Source organism: Callorhinchus milii, unplaced genomic scaffold (genome assembly GCF_018977255.1).
Source record: "Callorhinchus milii isolate IMCB2004 unplaced genomic scaffold, IMCB_Cmil_1.0 Scaffold4, whole genome shotgun sequence".
Classification (NCBI taxonomy): Eukaryota; Metazoa; Chordata; class Chondrichthyes; order Chimaeriformes; family Callorhinchidae; genus Callorhinchus; species Callorhinchus milii.
In genome coordinates this window covers 75,701,034-75,718,361 of record NW_024704745.1, presented here as the reverse complement: position 1 = coordinate 75,718,361, position 17,328 = coordinate 75,701,034, and the positions used below count along the sequence as shown (strand labels likewise).

General features: G+C 37.6%; 1 protein-coding gene across 3 annotated transcripts in view; it reads left to right on the top strand.

Annotated features, from left to right (window-relative positions):
* fam168a (family with sequence similarity 168 member A) overlaps positions 1 to 15,106 on the top strand; it is a 59,262-nt gene extending 44,156 nt beyond the window's left edge. For 2 of the 3 annotated variants that reach the window (XM_042334683.1, XM_042334682.1), the window contains 5 exons: positions 1,215 to 1,340; positions 5,204 to 5,346; positions 6,012 to 6,189; positions 6,377 to 6,507; positions 8,354 to 15,106. In XM_042334683.1, the coding sequence (XP_042190617.1) occupies positions 1,215 to 1,340; positions 5,204 to 5,346; positions 6,012 to 6,189; positions 6,377 to 6,489 (560 nt within the window). In that variant the 3' untranslated portion in view covers positions 6,490 to 6,507; positions 8,354 to 15,106. The remainder of the gene's footprint in view (positions 1 to 1,214; positions 1,341 to 5,203; positions 5,347 to 6,011; positions 6,190 to 6,376; positions 6,508 to 8,353) is intronic. The other variant, XM_042334684.1, reaches the window with a different exon arrangement.
* The last annotated feature ends 2,222 nt before the right edge of the window (positions 15,107 to 17,328 follow it).

Sequence of the window (17,328 nt, the reverse complement as noted above, 5' to 3'; positions counted from 1 at the left end):
TTTGACCGTGCCTTCAGCTCCCCTCTCGACTCTCTTCCCCCTCCTCGCTCCCTCCCTTCCCTCCCCTCACCCTGACCATTTCCCCCTTGCTCGGGTCATGACCCAACTGTGCAGCGCCTTGGGACGTCCTCCTGACGTGAAAGGCGCTCTATAAATGGAATCTTGTTGTTGTTGTTGTAGTCTTCTCAATGACTTGATAAGGCACTACTATATCAAAAGCAAGTATTATTATTTATTCAGTTATAAAATAAAATGGTGCTTGCAATTGGTGGATCTAACACTAAAAGATTTTGAATGACCTCGCTCTGTTTCATTGCCTCCAATTGCAATTTGGAAACGCTTTTTGAAATTCCTTAAATTAACATGCTCACGTGAGCAGGTGCCTCTCTCTTTTTCTCTTTCTCGCCCCTCCCCTCGGCATCTTCCTTTACTACAAAACCTTTATAACCTGACACTTATATAACTGTATAATCCATTAACACTTTCTTTAGTATTTCATTAGTGGTGGAAACAATAGGCAATTGAAACAATGTTAGTTAACAAGCATAGATTTTAGATTCAGGACCTAAAAGTACTTTCATCTTCCATGGTACCAAACAACAACTTTGAGCTGCTGCTTCTAGTGCGGACTTGAGGATATTTCACCTTGTGTTTAGTGATCATGAAAGCATGTTGTTCCCATAAGGTTTTGCTTCTATCTACTCAGCTAATAAAGCTTTATATATAATAATCATCCCTGTATTTGATATAATGCCTTATGTCATCAGTGTTTCAAAGCACTTCACAGATATAGTATAAAGTGCAGTGACTGTGTTTTTGTGGGCAAAGCTTTATTTCTGAATGTATGTTTCACTATTACTGTAGATGACTGTAAACAAAATGTGATTCCGTGCTCCCCAATATGGGCTAGAAATGTGGGAGCTTGGTTCTTTTACCATTTTTTTTTTAAAAAAATGCTATTGGTTACCGTCAGTCACTGATTAATTGAATGTTTGGAAATCTGGAGCACTTTCAATGCAAAGCTTTGCATCTTATAATTGTCTAAAAGAAAATGCATGACTTGGAATGTTTTAATGTTGGAATCTCAGCTACATTATCAAAAAATCAGCTGATTCCGGGATGCCATCTCGCCGTGAATCAATGCATTGTTCAATGAATAATATGGCTCAACGTGCTGTTTGTGTTTTTGTGACGCCTTGTTCTGTCTCTGCAAGCTTTATTCATGATGAGGCAAAGCTGGCCACAAACGTCAACCTCCGGGGCCTCTGAGGGTACCTATGACCTCCCAGTCGATGCTGGTACCGAGAGCAGGACTTTTCAAGCTTCTTCTGCATCATTCAGTAAATAGAATATACTTTTACTTTCATATTTAGAACTTTAAGAATATTTGTATTCTTCGGTCTTGTTCTCGTATTCAAATGATTTTGGGAAATGCGGCATTTCCTCCCAATGTGCAGAAGAGTTTGAGTCATAATGGGTTTAAATTGTTCCTTGGATTAGACTGAAGCATTTAAAGATCTTTTAATTTGGCTGGAGAGAGAAAAAAAAAGTTTGGGTCAGTGAGCAGATGAAGGCAGCATACAGTATTTCTCATCTCAGGTTGTTACAACTTTTGAATTAAAAAAACATTAAAATGTGAAGCTTTGAGACAGATTGCAATGAAGCCAGGCAAGGACAGAATAGTGAATGTGGAGCTGAAAAGCAAGATGGTGGAGAATCATAGAATGGTTGCCTTCCTCTGTGCCATACATTTCTATGGTTAGTTGGCATTAATCGCTGCTCATCATTATACAGCCAGGAAGATCTTAATTTTTTTTAACAAATTACTAGTCACATCAAAATATAAAAGTTATATTTAAATTGACTGTTTTTTGGAAGTTTATTTAACTCTAGTGATCAAATTGACCTATACAGTCGTATTTCTTCCTGCTTCCTTAAATCTGGATGCATTTTTAGTGTCCACGAACCCAAAGCACCAGTAAGTACTAAGAGGTCAGAGAATTGTAACGTACACCTAATTTTTTTTGTGTGATTTTTGTCTTCAAAAGCTGCCTAAATATCTTCCTGTTTCACCATGTCTATGTTCCCTTCCCACAAACAGCCATGCAGTGACAGACCATGGTCTTCTGTAGGATTGTTGTTCAGGACCCCAGGACAAATCCCTTTTTTCAAATGGTATCACGGGTACTTTGTCCACCTGATTAGCGAGATGGGACCTTGCAATGTCTGATCTGAAGGAGAGCACCTCTGACAATGCAGCATTTCTCAATCACTGCATTGGAGTGTCATCCTACTTAGTCTGTCCTCAAAGTCCTGATATGAGGCTTGAACAGACAACTTTCTGACCCACAGGGGAGTTTTACCACCTGAGCCAGTTTGGCAACTTTGGTGACATTGATTTGGCACGAGGTAATACACACTTTCTTCCCAGATAGGAAAATATAAATATTAATTGAAACGTAAAATTAATTTTCAAGTGTGCAAATGTATCTTACATATCTGTCTGCTAAATGCAGCACCAGAAATTGAATACAAGGCCTTAATCGGATTCTTTAATAATAAAAACTAATTTGTGAGGAATGTTCGAACTTGCGTAATCTGGTTTAATCTAATTTGAGGTCTTCATTTACTAATGCTACATAATATCTTAAAGAGGAACTGTTTTGAATCTAATGGTAGGTTTAGCCAGCATGTTGGCCTGTCATGGCAGCCCATCCACAAGCAAAAAGACTCAACATAGTTGAAAACGCCTGTGGCTATACCAATTTTCCCATTGGATGCCTCGTCTGCTTTTTCTGGTGTCAACGAGGGACGCACAATATCCTGGTGTATTGCTCCAAGATTGTCCCACACGTGCACGGAAACTTGGAGGAGCCGTTACCCGACCTCATTGAAATAGCAGAAGATGAAAAAAAATAGTGAAGATCCCTCCACTTGAATGGTAGCCTATGAGCAATGAAAAGCATACCTAATACTGCTATAACATGTCCCGATACTGGTCATCCATCTTGAAAGGCAGTTCAGTTGTGGTCAAAATGCAACTTTGCGGATGCCTTCCATTTTAGGTTCCCACTCAAAAGATGTTTGGATTATCAGTCAACAACAGCAACTTGCGTTTATACAGTTCCTTCACTCAGGATAGCGTCTAGGCGCACTGAACATTCATTCCCTGTTTTGGATGCCAATCAGTGCTTAAAGGAACCTAATTGCAGGCCCCGGTACTGAATGTGAGCAACAGAATTAGGAAGAGTGACCAAATACCCCTGCTTATTGGCAACCACCCAAGATGAACCCACTGGATAAGCAATCAGCCAGTTTTCTGGCAGTAAACTTGAATTTGGCAGATTGTCACAAAGCTACATTTTGATGCAACTGAAATTCCTTTGAGAGGGAAACACACTTAACTGGCTCAGTCTTTTGCAGTAGGTGGGTGAGGATGAAAAGAGAAAATAGTGTTGTTGATCAAAGTATTATCACAAGTTCATTTGTACACTTCTCCCATTTTTAGAAAAAATTGGTCTTCATATTAGAGGTTTGCCTTGGGAAGTTCTCCCTACATGAAAGGCGTTATACAAATTTAATTTGTTGTTGTTGGAATGGGCAGATAACCACCTCCTCGATCTTTGCATATATTCTGTAATAAGATACTATTGGTGCAATTTTCCTCCTGTATTTGAGTAGGAGGGTGGCTCTTGTGATGGCCTAGAGGGTATTTTTTTAAAAAAGAAATGCTTTATCGGGTATTTTCTATGGATCAGCTTTCTGTGAGGTGCAGGCTAATTTTGTGTAGAAATGTGCTTTGAACAAGTGTTTAGCAAAACTTGGAATCATGCAACACATTTTTTTTACATTGGGAAATATCAAGCGATTCCATTGCAGCTTTTGTAATGTAGATGGTGAGTCTTGACATAATATGAAAAATTTCAGGTGTTACAAAGAATACAAACAAACTGGTCAAAACATGTAGAATTGAAACCAAACTCAGAAATCAACACTAGAGCATTTCATAAAAAATACATTTTAATTGTTAACATGAGCCGTCCAAATGTGCTTGTTTGGGCTAGAGATTGCACACTGCCTCACTAGGTTTTAGCTGTTAGGGTAGTCTGGTCATTAAAGAATTGCCCCCCCCCCCCAAATAAAACCCTTTGCAAATGACTTTACCTTTGAGTACATCCAAACGATGCAGATTTGAAAAAAAAGTGTTTCAGATTGTAATCTCCCAGAAGACACTTATCTTCTCCTTGCAAGGCTGGAAGAGGAAACCCAACAATGCACACTGATTACCTTATTTTACCACAGTTTTTACACTGGTATTTGAATGAATGTAACACAAATACCCTTGAGATGCACAAATAACTGGTGATGTATAATGAGCTGTCCTGTTTTGTTTGCATAATTTAAAAAAAAATTACAGTAACAATTAAAATGTTCCAATACATATTGTACATAGTTAAACACCTGTTTTGAATATAGATCACAACAGCAAGAGGAAAAACTCCAGTGCTGTATGTAATGTAAAACTGTTAAATGTAAGGACCATCCTTCATACTTAATTTCAACCAAAGAATATCTACAGAAAACAGGGAAATTTGGTGGCTGGTATACCATATTTTGGGAAATGTAAAATACTGCAGATGCCGGAAATCTGAAACAAAAGCAGAAGTTGCTGGGAACACTCAGCAGAGAAAGGATAGTACGTCAACGTTTCGGGTCCATGACCCTTTGTCAGAACCCGAAGCGTTGACTCACTTTCCTTTCTCCGTAGATGCTGCCTGACCTGCTGAGTGTTCCCAGGGACTTCTATTTTTGTACCATATTTTGGGTGCTGTTTGCACATCTGATATTTTTAATATCAGTCTCCTTGTTGCACCAGAGCTTGTCGTTGGAAATTTTTATTAAATTTGTAGTTAAAAATCAAACTCCAGTGTTCATGTAGAATGCTGGAATTCTTTACTAAAAAAAAATCAGCCAATACCCAATAGCTGACCATTCTTACTGGCCAACTACTTGGTGCATTTAGTACGGTAGCAGTCAATATTTTACAGCAGGCAGTATCCTTTAATGTTATAATGGGTAAAATATTACTGCATGTCTAGACTGCATCGACCATTGCCATTCTGAATTTTCTGATTATTTCAAGTCTAGTAAATTATGACTGTTTTATTGCAATTTTTTGTAGCTTGAATGTTTTGTGTTGTAGGGTACACTGGAGGAACCCCTTACAAGGTAGCACCTACCCAGAGTAATGGTGCACCTCCCCCATATTCTCCATCTCCAAACCCTTACCAGACTGCCATGTATCCCATCAGAAGTGCCTATCCACAGCAAAATCTGTATGCTCAGGTAAATGTAATTCTCAGTAAATCTGTCCAAATCCAAAAGTGTCATTCTTGTATTTCAGTATGTGAGTACTGTATTTGGAATAAAGGATGTATGGTGGAAATTAAGGTGATAATAATAATTCTTTGTTATCGCGGCTAATCATGATGTTGAAACATCTCCAAGCACTTCACAGAATATATTGCAATTTTGTGGGCACAAGATATTAATGAACAGAGTGTAGTCTATGCTACTATTTTTGGCATCAAATGCTACTATATACGCCTGTATATAGTTCTGATTGCTTGAAGAGTAAGTCACTGAATTAGAAGTAGCAAATTGAAGCCCTCACCCTCTAGGCTATATTTAGGGTAAATTTAAATTGTATTGTATAGTCTATTTGTTATTGTTCCTGCCAAAGTGAATCACTCCACATTTCTCTATTTTGAGTTGTTCTGCCCCACCCCTAACTCACCCAAATGCTGCCCAAACGTCATTGGTGCCTTTGTTGCCTCCCAACTTGACTTCTCAAGTGAATTCCTTACCAGCTGTAAATTGGGATTATTCCTTGGAAGAGCAAACATTGACGTGAAAAAATTGGCCAAATGCTCCAACACCATGTTCTACATTGTTTTGCTTCTATGGGTCGTTGCATTTCTATCTAATCTGTGGATTTTTTTTAAAAAAAGCAGGGGGCTTATTACACACAGCCTGTGTATGCAGCACAGCCTCATGTAATTCATCATACCACGGTGGTGCAGCCCAATAGCATTCAACCTGCTATTTACCCAACTCCTGTCCCTGCTCCGAGGACCAATGGGATGGCTATGGGAATGGTTGCTGGGACTACCATGGCGATGACAGCAGGTAAGAGCCACTTCATTGGTTTTCATTGAGGTCACCTGTCAGGAATACTCCCATTTCACTGCGCTGCAGATGTCCAACTGCCACTTATGTCCCCCAAACAGATGAAAACAGATGAGATCTGTGAGGTAGAAAATGGAAGAATTTAGAATGGAGAAAATACTGACTTTTTCATTCAATTCCAAAACAGGTACTCTGCTGACTACGCCACAGCACACTCAACTAGGACCACATCCGGTTTCCGTGCCAACATACAGGGCTCAAGGAACACCTGCGTATAGCTATGTACCTCCACATTGGTAAATTCACAGGTCAATTCATGTAAGTTAACCTCCAATATTAAGTTCAAGCTATTTATTGATAGGAGTCCTAAAGTGCAACATTTGTTTCTGATATGTCCATCTAAGGCTCTGTCTGTGTCTTGGTATTTTGGATTATAATCTGGATTATTATAAAATACTGGATTCAATAATCCTATTTGGATATTAATGCAATGTTTTAGTAATCAAAGTTTGATTATCAGTTTGTCTGTTTCAAACCTAGGAAATCACTAATAAGATTTCTCCTTTGACAAATCATACTTTTAATATAATTATAGTGTATGAACATCCTGGTTTTGTTACTGCCACACTTTGTTTTGATCATGAACCAACTAGGACGTGAATTTCACTAGGAACTATTTATGTGAGATTGTGTGCCTTTATTCTTTGCTGGGATATTTTGAGCTCCAATTGTACATGAATGGCTTCATGGAGAACATAATGCATAGACACAAATCTGATTTGGTTTGGGTACTTTTAAGCATGACACCCAGCTGATCAAACAAAATTCAGTTCTTTCGGTGATGACTTAAAGCCACAAACCAGAAGTGGAAAAAAGAAGTACATACTGAAGATTAAGAATGGTTCTGAGTAAATTTTATGATTGTTTTGAGTAGATATGAATGCAGTGATAAAGTGTCCTGCATAGTGTAATGTTACCTTAAGATAAATTGATTACTTTTAGAGATGTTTCTGTTGGGCCAAATGGCATGTTTCCTTATCCACATATTACTCTGCAACTTGCCAAGATTAAGTTTCTAGTGTTTGGGGAGTTCAGATGTAAACACGTGGCCTATGATTGTCATACTGACTTATCATATGATGTGTTCCAGTGCCCTGCTCCTTTCTAAATTGAAGTCAACACTAAATGAGGCATTTTTGTTGCCCATTTGTAGATCGTTTTCTTTTGCTTTGAAAAAATAACCGGAAGCAGAATCCTTGATCAGAATTTTGGACGATCAATGTTTTTTGTTTTTAATTTTGGTTAGGGTTTTCCAATTCTGACTTTATGAGTCAAAGATGAATGGATGCAAGCATGTCCACCTTTAATATGTGGCAAAACACAAAATACTGCAGCTGTTGGAAATCTGAAACAAAAACCGAAGTCGCTGGGAACACTCAGCAGATCAGGCAGGAGGAAGGAAAGTGAATCAACATTTCGGGTCCACAATCCTTCATCAGAACTGGACGCTTCATCAGAATGAGTTCTGACAGAGGGCCGTGGACCAGAAACATTGACTCACTTTCCTTTCTCAATAGATGCTGCCTGACCTGCTGAGTGTTCCCAGTGACATCTGTTTTTGTTTAATATGTGGCATTTTCATTGTAAAGTAAAGCTGCTTTTAAGCAATGAAAACCTTTTTAATTAAGACTTTTTCCTACCTTTCAGATAAATATTTTTATGAACTAACCTCTTCCAGATTGATCGGTTGCCAGATCATTGTACCAAGGATTCTTCATTATGAATGCCATTTGGTTAAACAAGAATCTGTTTTTCAGTGGGCCAAAAGTGTTATCAATGTTTGTAGCAACAACAAGATTACATTTGTATAGCGTTAACCCAGCTTGTTTTTGATGTGGTGGTTTTTAATGCAATTTTGTTGCATTATGGAATTACGTAAATTTACCTCTGTTATCCTCAACTAAAATTTCAGATTGAGTTTCTAAAATTGAGAAAGTAAAAGTAAACCTTCAATTTGCAGCAAAATGTAGATTTAAAGGTTTACCCTGATTTTAGGAACAACCGCATTTTCTTAAATGCGATGAATCACTAATTACAAGAAACTTAGTTAAAGCATAACTTATACTTATAATATAAAGCTTTGAATGTTTTTATATCTTTGCAGATCTGGAGTCAGACATTGTATGCAACTACTCAAGTCTTACGTTGGTGCTTGTGCATTGAAGCCACATGGCACCGAATCTGTTTGCAAGAACAAAGTGCAAAGGTCACTTTATGCATCATTTTAGTGTGTTTTTTTTGTAAAAGCTGCTTTTCTCCAAACTTCTGCCTCATTTCAAGCTCTGTTCCATCATAACTATTCAAAACTGGTACAGATCAATTTATTTCTTATCGCTAGCAAGGCTATGGCCAAAACATTTAAAAAGAGGCCTATTCAGTGGTGAGAGTACATGACATCCTTTTTCTAAAAAAAAGTGCAAAGTGCATGTTTCACCTTTGTTAATCCTATGAAATTCTATTTTGCAATCTACATTGAGACCCATAAAGAAAAGCAAATCCACTATGGATTCATTGGTGTATAACCTATAAACGAGGCTAATATTCAAGTTTAAAGAAAACAGTGGCTGGCTCTCTTTGTTCAGATCTATTGGCGTTCCTGACCTTTTTGCGTTGCCCAAAATATCTTAGGCCATCAAACTACGAGATGCCTATCTAGTTCAATCTTTAAGTGTTATCAAGATTAGCACTCACCACTGAAATGGCCTTTAAACTTATTTTTTTGACAATAGAATTGTTCAGGAAAGCTTTGAGGGTTTAAAGGGATTTAGAATTAATGGAGCACTCCATTCACTGCAGCACAATGGATTCTTGGGATGGCTTACGTGATGAGCATTACTTATTTGGTTGGCCGGATTCTTTGTTCAAGTTAAGGTAGTTCAACTCTGGAGTCGAACACCTATTTTTGCCCCTTAATCCATTACAGCTATGAACTCAGCATTGTGTTCTGTGGGTCCTAAATACAATTGTTGCGCTGCATCAAGTTGGGACTCTGGTGTTGGCTATCTTTTGATATGTGCCAACATTGATACCAGAAAATCTGGATTCACTTTATAAAACAAAATAAATCTTGGGACCTATAAAATCCCACCACATTGACACAGCTGAGATCCCTAACCTCTCCTTTTCTGAATTTTATTAGAGTTGCAATATTCCGTATTAGAACAATGTGCTTGTCGGTTTTGTTAGTCACCAACTGACATTTTTGTTATTTCTGGAAGGTGGTGAAAGCAGTAAGTGGTTTGTTAAATATTGTGTAACTTTTAAGCAAAGTGATAAAATTTACAGAACTTTTGCAGGTGTTTTACTATCCTTATAGGCCCTAAAGAGTGGACCCTGATAAAGGAACACGGCACCTTTAAGGCTGTTGAAGGTCTTGGTAGGCAGGTAGTGAGTGTGTGGCACAATACCATCCACAGAGTATGGGAACAATGTGTGAATTTCATAAAAATGAAATGAGTATTGGAGTCTAGGAAATGAGTTTTTTTTTTACCAACCTGCATGTAAAGTTTAGGAAAAGAATGTATGATTGGAAAGCACTGACAAAGGTATAAGGTAAGGTGATTGATGTTTAGGGAGCATTTATTTTTTTGCAACTTAGATAGAAGTGACCACATATCAGAATTCTGTCAAAGTGCAGAAGCTAGGTTATGTTGCACAATACGTATATAAGAATAATCTATGCTAATAAACAGGTACAATATACATGAATATATATATAACACACCCATATTACATTTTTGTGGTTAGCTTAATAGACGGATTTCTGAAAAGCAAACGGAGCGAGGCGTAGATTTTAATGCAACATTGTAATACAATAATAGACTCTTTACAATACAGTAACAGATCATACAGTGAAATGGTTCAGTTGATTAAATTTCAAAAATATTGTGGGTGTGTTATATATATTTATATATATTTACACACACATACACACACGCGCCATCGTCCTGGCCAGCAAACCAGTGTTGCACGAAGCAACTTCTGCTGTATGTAACCGTGTTAACTATAGCTGGGGAGAGTGTATATCCCGCAATATCAAATGATGTTTCTAGTGCTGAGTTAAGGAGACATTCACACAAAGGTATTATTGTTTAGATTAGTGGGCAGTCAAATATCTGCTGTATTCTCAGAAATCAGATCAACTTCTTCTCGCATTATAAAGATATTTGCAGAAGATACAATTTTAAACCCTAATGGTGCTTCTACTGACTACAGTTTTAAAACCAGTTTGAGGTATACACTTGCATCAAATCCCTCGAGGTCTAATTATGGCATTTTTAAGAAATAACATTCCATTTAAAACAATGTGTGCATGCCAACCAATGGCAGTGGTGGGTTATTTACCAATTTTCCCATTTCCTAGTCCTAGTCCTAGTCAGAATATTACTTGGGCCGGTCAAAATGTTAGTGGCAGAGCAGTTAATACAACTAGTTTGCAAATGTTTCACTGAATAACTGGTGAGCTTTTCACTGATCTATTTCACATAGTCCCACATCAAATGGAGTTTAGTGTAACCGATTTTATTAGTGTTTCAAATGCACTGGGCTTCCATTGTTGTACTGTTTCCACAGTCATTACAATGATTTCCTTTACTCACTGACGGATTGAAGTGCAAATTGGTAAAGAAAATTGCACACACTTCTCCAGCAAACAAACCAACATGGGGTGGGGAGAGAAGGGCAGAGCAAGTAACCCCCTGTAGTTTGTTGGATTTGCTGCAAAAGCATTATACTTAATCTCTAGAACAAATAGAAACCGTCAATTTTTGGAGAAGAGATGGCAAAGATCAGGGGGGAAGAAAGTTTAGATAAATTTGTACAAAATTTGGGGTTCAGCTTAAGGCAACAGTTCTTAAATTGTGACAACACCAACTATAAGAATTGTCAGATAGCCATTCACATTTATTTGGTGTAGAAATTAGAGCGATTATTAGTATAGAACACTGGTCCTACATTGACTGTTCAAGGAGGAGAACAATTCTGAACAAAACCTGATAAGGATGCAAGTGATTATCTCAAGTGCTTTATTTTTTTGCAGTGAAAACATTCCTTAGTCTCTGAGAAATCATTATAGAGTACATACAAATAAACTGATCTTAACTTTGCCGCAATACCCAACATCTACTGATCAGGCCTTGGAAGAAGAAAGTAGTAATGATGCAAAATATGTTACTCAGCATCAAGTTTGGTACAAAGTACAGTGTGCAAAAGGAGTAGTGATATTGTACTAATTGTCTTCACTTTGAATCTCCCACTGTTTAAGTTTTGTGCAAACTTAACTTACCAATGAGGGGTGTTGAGTGTAGCATGAACTGGTTTGGTTCTCTGACTTAACTGGTGTTAAGGATCTTTGAAGTGATAGCCCTTCAAAGATGTTCTTGTGTCTATAATCACGACATAGCAAATCTCAAGCTGATTGTAACAGTCTGAGGTCTGACTGTCTGTTGCTGATGTCTTTGTAAATGAAGTTGTTTAATTAAACTGATCCATTATTTGGAACAAATATTTCAGCCACATCTGATTACGTCAGACCCGATTCAGATTTTGCATAAACCTGTACAAAAAAATTTAGCAAATAGTTATACAAGGGAACACTTCTAAATATAATTTGGTGGAAAATTTTAACCCGTCTCATATTAAATTTTATCCTGAGGCCAGTTACTGAACTTGCTTGTTATGTAGAAGAATCTGTCATTTAGAGGACTTCTCAAACACACACACCCCCTTTCAAGTATTTGAATGTTACGTATTGCTCATTTCCTCCTGTTATTATTTGTTTACTTCTGTTTAATTGCCCTTTCAGTGGGAAGGCAAATGTGTAAGTCAGCTCGCTCCTTTGTTGCCAGGGCTGTTTTGTTACTGATTCACCATCTTGTGTATTTGTTAGATGAAAGCCTCTCAGGCTTAATGGATCCCACCTTGGTTTTGGAATGAAATGTTCATGTGTACTGGCCAACTAAATTAGGCAGATGTCAAATTCCGTGTATCTGTAGCCTTGTGCCTGGAACCTGTTAAATTGGTCAGATCCCTGAAAACAGTTGAAATGTAATAATCTGGACTAATGTTTGACATTTGACCCCTTGAAATACCTCAATTTCATACTTGTAGACATAGAATAAAACAGATTTCAGGAACCAGTGCGACAGATTATTAGTTTGTTATCTGCATTTAAATTGGCCATCCATCCATAGAGGAATGGACTGATAACCCTCCAAATACTGAAAAGTCTACTCTGAAAAGTTTGCTAAAATCCTGCACTTGCTGCAACTATTAAAATCAGTCTTATATTTTATACTTCCCAGTATTGGTTGACGTTCATTCTCCCGTTATTACCAATATAACCTAAATAGCAAGTCATTTTATGACTAATTATTGATAATTATTCCTATACCTGATAACTCTAGCAGAGCCAACATTGAGCTGATAAAACTGAAAAGGCCTTGACAAAACTTAACAAAACATTGAATTTTATCTTCATTCTAAACCCACCCACATAGCTTCCTGATTTAGGCTTGTTCAACACATTTTACTAGGTTAATCCAACTAAACAGATTGGTCTCATTTGTTTTCTTTCATTTAACTATGTAAACTAATTCATTCAGATCAGATGTATTTTTCAGTCCAAACAAACACTAATGTTACACAAAGTGTTACCTACTGCCTTGCCTTAGGTAGAACAAAAGGCTATGTTAGCAATCTAACATTGGCCAGAGATTGCCAACTATTTGTTCCACATATAACATTCAAAATGTTCATTGCCCTTTTTTTAACCGAAGCAAGCTCATAAAATTTGCAGGCTTTCTCTTTTAGAAAAGCTTGCGATCTGTTAGTTGGCCTCTTATGTCTCTCTTTGTAAAGCTTTACAAATTATTTTTTGTGATTCCCAAACCCGTGAGCAGAGAATGTTAGTGGAAGTTCATGCCCTGATGTTTCAAACCGTATTGCTGTGAAGCAGCACTGAGGAACCATCTTCAAGTATTGCTGTTGAACTCCACAAATATTTTGCTTAAAAGCAAGGAGATGCTTTTCAATTTTAAGATTATAGACGTCTTAAAAATGTAGGAACATGGTGGGTAACTAAGTCGTTCCTATCCTTATTTTTATGGAGTGTTTCTGTGAGGGAACCTGTTCATAATATTCAGCCATACTTGGCAGTGTTAGCTCCATCCTGTCCTAATAATAATAATAATAGAACCCCTGTATTGGATTATCCAATAAATTAACTTTCTTTTTATAATTATTTTGCGAACGTTTTTACAAAGCTACCAAATTCATCAATATGCAACATACAAAATTGAAATGTATATTGGAAGTGTTGCCTGGTAAATACAGCATAATTGGCTAAGTTTGTGCTGGCAGGACTGAAGAGTGTTTACTCCCAAACCCAATGTGATATTTCTTGTTCCATATCCCTTTAAATTGAGTTACCAGCTTTTTCAAAAATACACACCTCATTTCAGAATTCTGCACATGCACACCTCACTCAGCGCATCTGTTGAACCCTGAAATCAGGTGTTTTAAAATGTCAACAGGGCCAGTAACATGATCAGCTCTTTAACATTAAGAAACCGTTAAATGTTTCTGGGCTGTCAGTATACTGTGAAGGAGTGAGTCCAGTGCGATTCATACCATCTGCATGTGAATCACGCTGTTCCTAGGAGTGGGGCTCCTGCATGATTTGTTTCATATATAATATCACAGCATACAGGCTTGTTAGTTACCTGGTGTTCCTGTTTACTATCTGTGAGCTAAAACCCACAATTTTAACTGCAGTCGCATTTCTTTAAGAATAGATGCCCAATTCTTGACGTGTGTTTTATTTGGACTGAGAATTTTTATTTTTTTTAAACTGGTTTAATCATGCGATTTAATTTGCATGGTGTTTCAAAATCACTTTAGAAACAGATACCAAATCATTAGAATTGGAAACTATTGAAAAAATGCAAATTCCACTGAAGAAGTACTCAAATGAAAAACAACCTATTCTCTCAATATTGAATACTGCCGGATACTAATGTCAAAAAATAAATTGATTTCTTAGCTCATAACCAGTGTGCATTTATACACAGCACATGAATGCAACCAGAGCAAAACAGCAGTGCATTCGTAGTTCAACATAACCAGGTTTGCCAGTTATGGTTGTACGAGACCTTTTAACAGATTTTTTTGTACATGTTTGCTAAATAAAAAAAAGTACTGTAATGCAAGACTTGAACAATGCATATTAATAGTTGTACTGGCCCAATTCAATGTCAGAAGTACTTCGGAATATCAGAGATTTAAATAGGAGAGATTAAACCGTGTGTACGAGTGTTGCTCCTGTATTTTAAAGAAAGATAACCTAGGAAACCTTTGCAGTTCGGATATGTAATTTAAGCGCTTTTTACCATAAGTGTTATTTAAGTTGTTTAATGATGTTTATTATTCTTAATAGAAAAAAAAACTTTATGGTTTAACTGAAGTTGGATGCTTCTTTGAGCTACAGGGAGCATTTCAGAACACAAGACTGTGGGCTTTTGTTTTGCTGTATTTCAATTGCAGTTTTGGACTTCCTTATTTTGAATTCTATTGGAACACTAATAAACAAGAAAAGAATTATGGAAAATGTCATTGTCTTCCAAATGTAGTTCATAGAACGTAAGTGTTTTAATAACGCAGACTAGAAGCTACGTATGGAATCTGAAAGGCCCACAGTTTACACTTGTGACTATGAAGTGTAAATCTGTTTTTTTATTTTGTTTTTTTTGAAAAAGATCAGTTAGTGATCTAAGTGACAGAATTAAGCCAAGAGTTTGTAATTGTATGATATTTACTGTAAGATGTAGAACATTCAATAACTATTAAAATGTTTACAAAATATTGTTCATTTTGGATTTTTTCTGGGGGAAGGGTCATTTTAATGAATTGGATAAAGCTGCAATAACTATAATTAGCACATTGGGGACCATTGTAACACAAGTTTTGAACATTTTCTGAAGACTACATGGCAAATTTTCATATCTTGGGACACATTTTAATTTCACGTTTAGTAGAAATGTGGAGAATGAAATAGATTGGGTGCCTCGTGGTGATACAGAAAGCAGAGAGTGTCGGCCCAAGGTAAGATCTACAATGACTTACATTTATATCGTGCCCTTCATGTGGGTTATAATATATAGGCACATTGTGTTCAGACATCAGATGTTTCTGAACTTCCTATGGAGGACAGAAACCTAGACTTGATGCAAGTAAACTGTAGAGGATAAGCTAGAAAGCGGTGATTGGGAAATTAAAAGTTATGGGATCCAAGAGTTCAAACCAGTATATGCCATCTATGATATTCCAACACCAACAACTTGAATTTATATCGCGCCCCTCACACAGGGCAGTAGTGTTCCAGAGCACCTGAATTATAACCAGTATGTGGCTAAGTGTATGAATGGATATTCAAACCAGTACATGATATGACTTGACGTTGAAACTTTAATTCAGTAGGGTAATGAAGTACCACTGATTACAAGTGGAGATGATTGTATTTATGTGCATGAAAACTTTTATCATTCTAGAAACAAACCAACCTTCCTTTACAGTCACTATTTTACCAGGCTGATTGATGACCATATAAAAATGAAAAAATAGAAATGAGCAAGCAAGAATAAAAATTAGAAATGAGGGCAATCAAGTAACCAGAATATTCCATTGACTGCAGAATGATTGACGACATACCACGTTTAGATCAGTGGGGAAAAAAAAACTAAAAGGGATTGTAAAATACTATTTATGGGATTTCAGCAACCTGGACAGTGGACAAATCTGGGACAACTGAATAGATGGTGGAAACAGAAGCAATTTTACACGGAATCACAGCTAACATCAGATGCAATGCTTGAAATAATTTATAGCATTGTATGCAATCAAGGCTAAGTCCAAAAATGTACAAACTTTTGGGGCTTTGAGAAGATACATTGAGAATTAAATGGGGAAACCACTCAAAGATAAACTACAAAAAAGATTACCCAATGGAGGTGGAGAGCAGTGAATAGTTACACTCAAAAATAACCTAATGGCTCAGAAGTTATCTTTAAAGGGAACACTAACACAGTGGTTGTCAACTGGCAGCAGCGAATACCAAACAAATCCCATAAACAGTCATTTGGCTGCTGAATCTACAACAAGTAGACATTTCAAAGCTTTTATTACAAATAAAACCCACAAATTAAACTACAAGTGACCTGGGCCCTGGTGGGACAATAACAACAAAATTACATTTATAGAGCGCCTTTCACGTCGGGAGGACGACCTGCCCATGATCAGCTGTAATCTGTTTCATTGGTTACAATGCAATTTTAATTTTGCTATATAAATGTCAGGAGGACATTACAAAGTGCTTCACACTACAGGCTGAGCACCCGAACCAGAGGTTGGGGAGGTGGAAGCTGACCAAATGTGCGGTCCTAGAGGTAAGTCTTGATGCTTTGAAAGTGGGGAATGATGGGGCAAGTCAGAGGACTCCAGGACAGAGTTCCAGAGCAGGGGCATTCTGGCTGATAGCTTGCCCGTCAGCGGTGGGGTGGTTAGGAAAGCCAACGTGAAGTTGGCTGGTGTTCCCTGAGCGAAGGGAGAGGCCAGGTCAATAGGGTTGTGAGTGGTAGGATTGGGTGAGGCTGTGGCGGAAAAGTCCACCCCTGTAATTAACAAAGATTATAATGAATGTACAGCACAAAAATAGGCCACTCAACCCAACCAGGTGTTTTATACCCCACACGAGTCTTCACCCATTCCATTCCTCACTACTATTCCCCTCTTCCCTCATGTGAAGGTCGAGCTTCCTTTCAAATGCATCTACACTATGATCCAACCTCCGTTTGACACCTGCTTACACACCTTATATAATGGGACCCCAGAACTGCACTTGACCTTGTTCCAGGTGTGATTACTATCAGTGGCCATGCTTTCAGCCACTATGCCCTGAGACTCCAGAACTCTGCCTCTATCCCTCTAGTTTTCCTCCTCCTCGCCTGTCTTCAGATCACACCTTCCTCTGCAACCATACCTATGGTCATCTTCCCTTTCTCCCTGGCTCGGTGTCAAACTCCACCA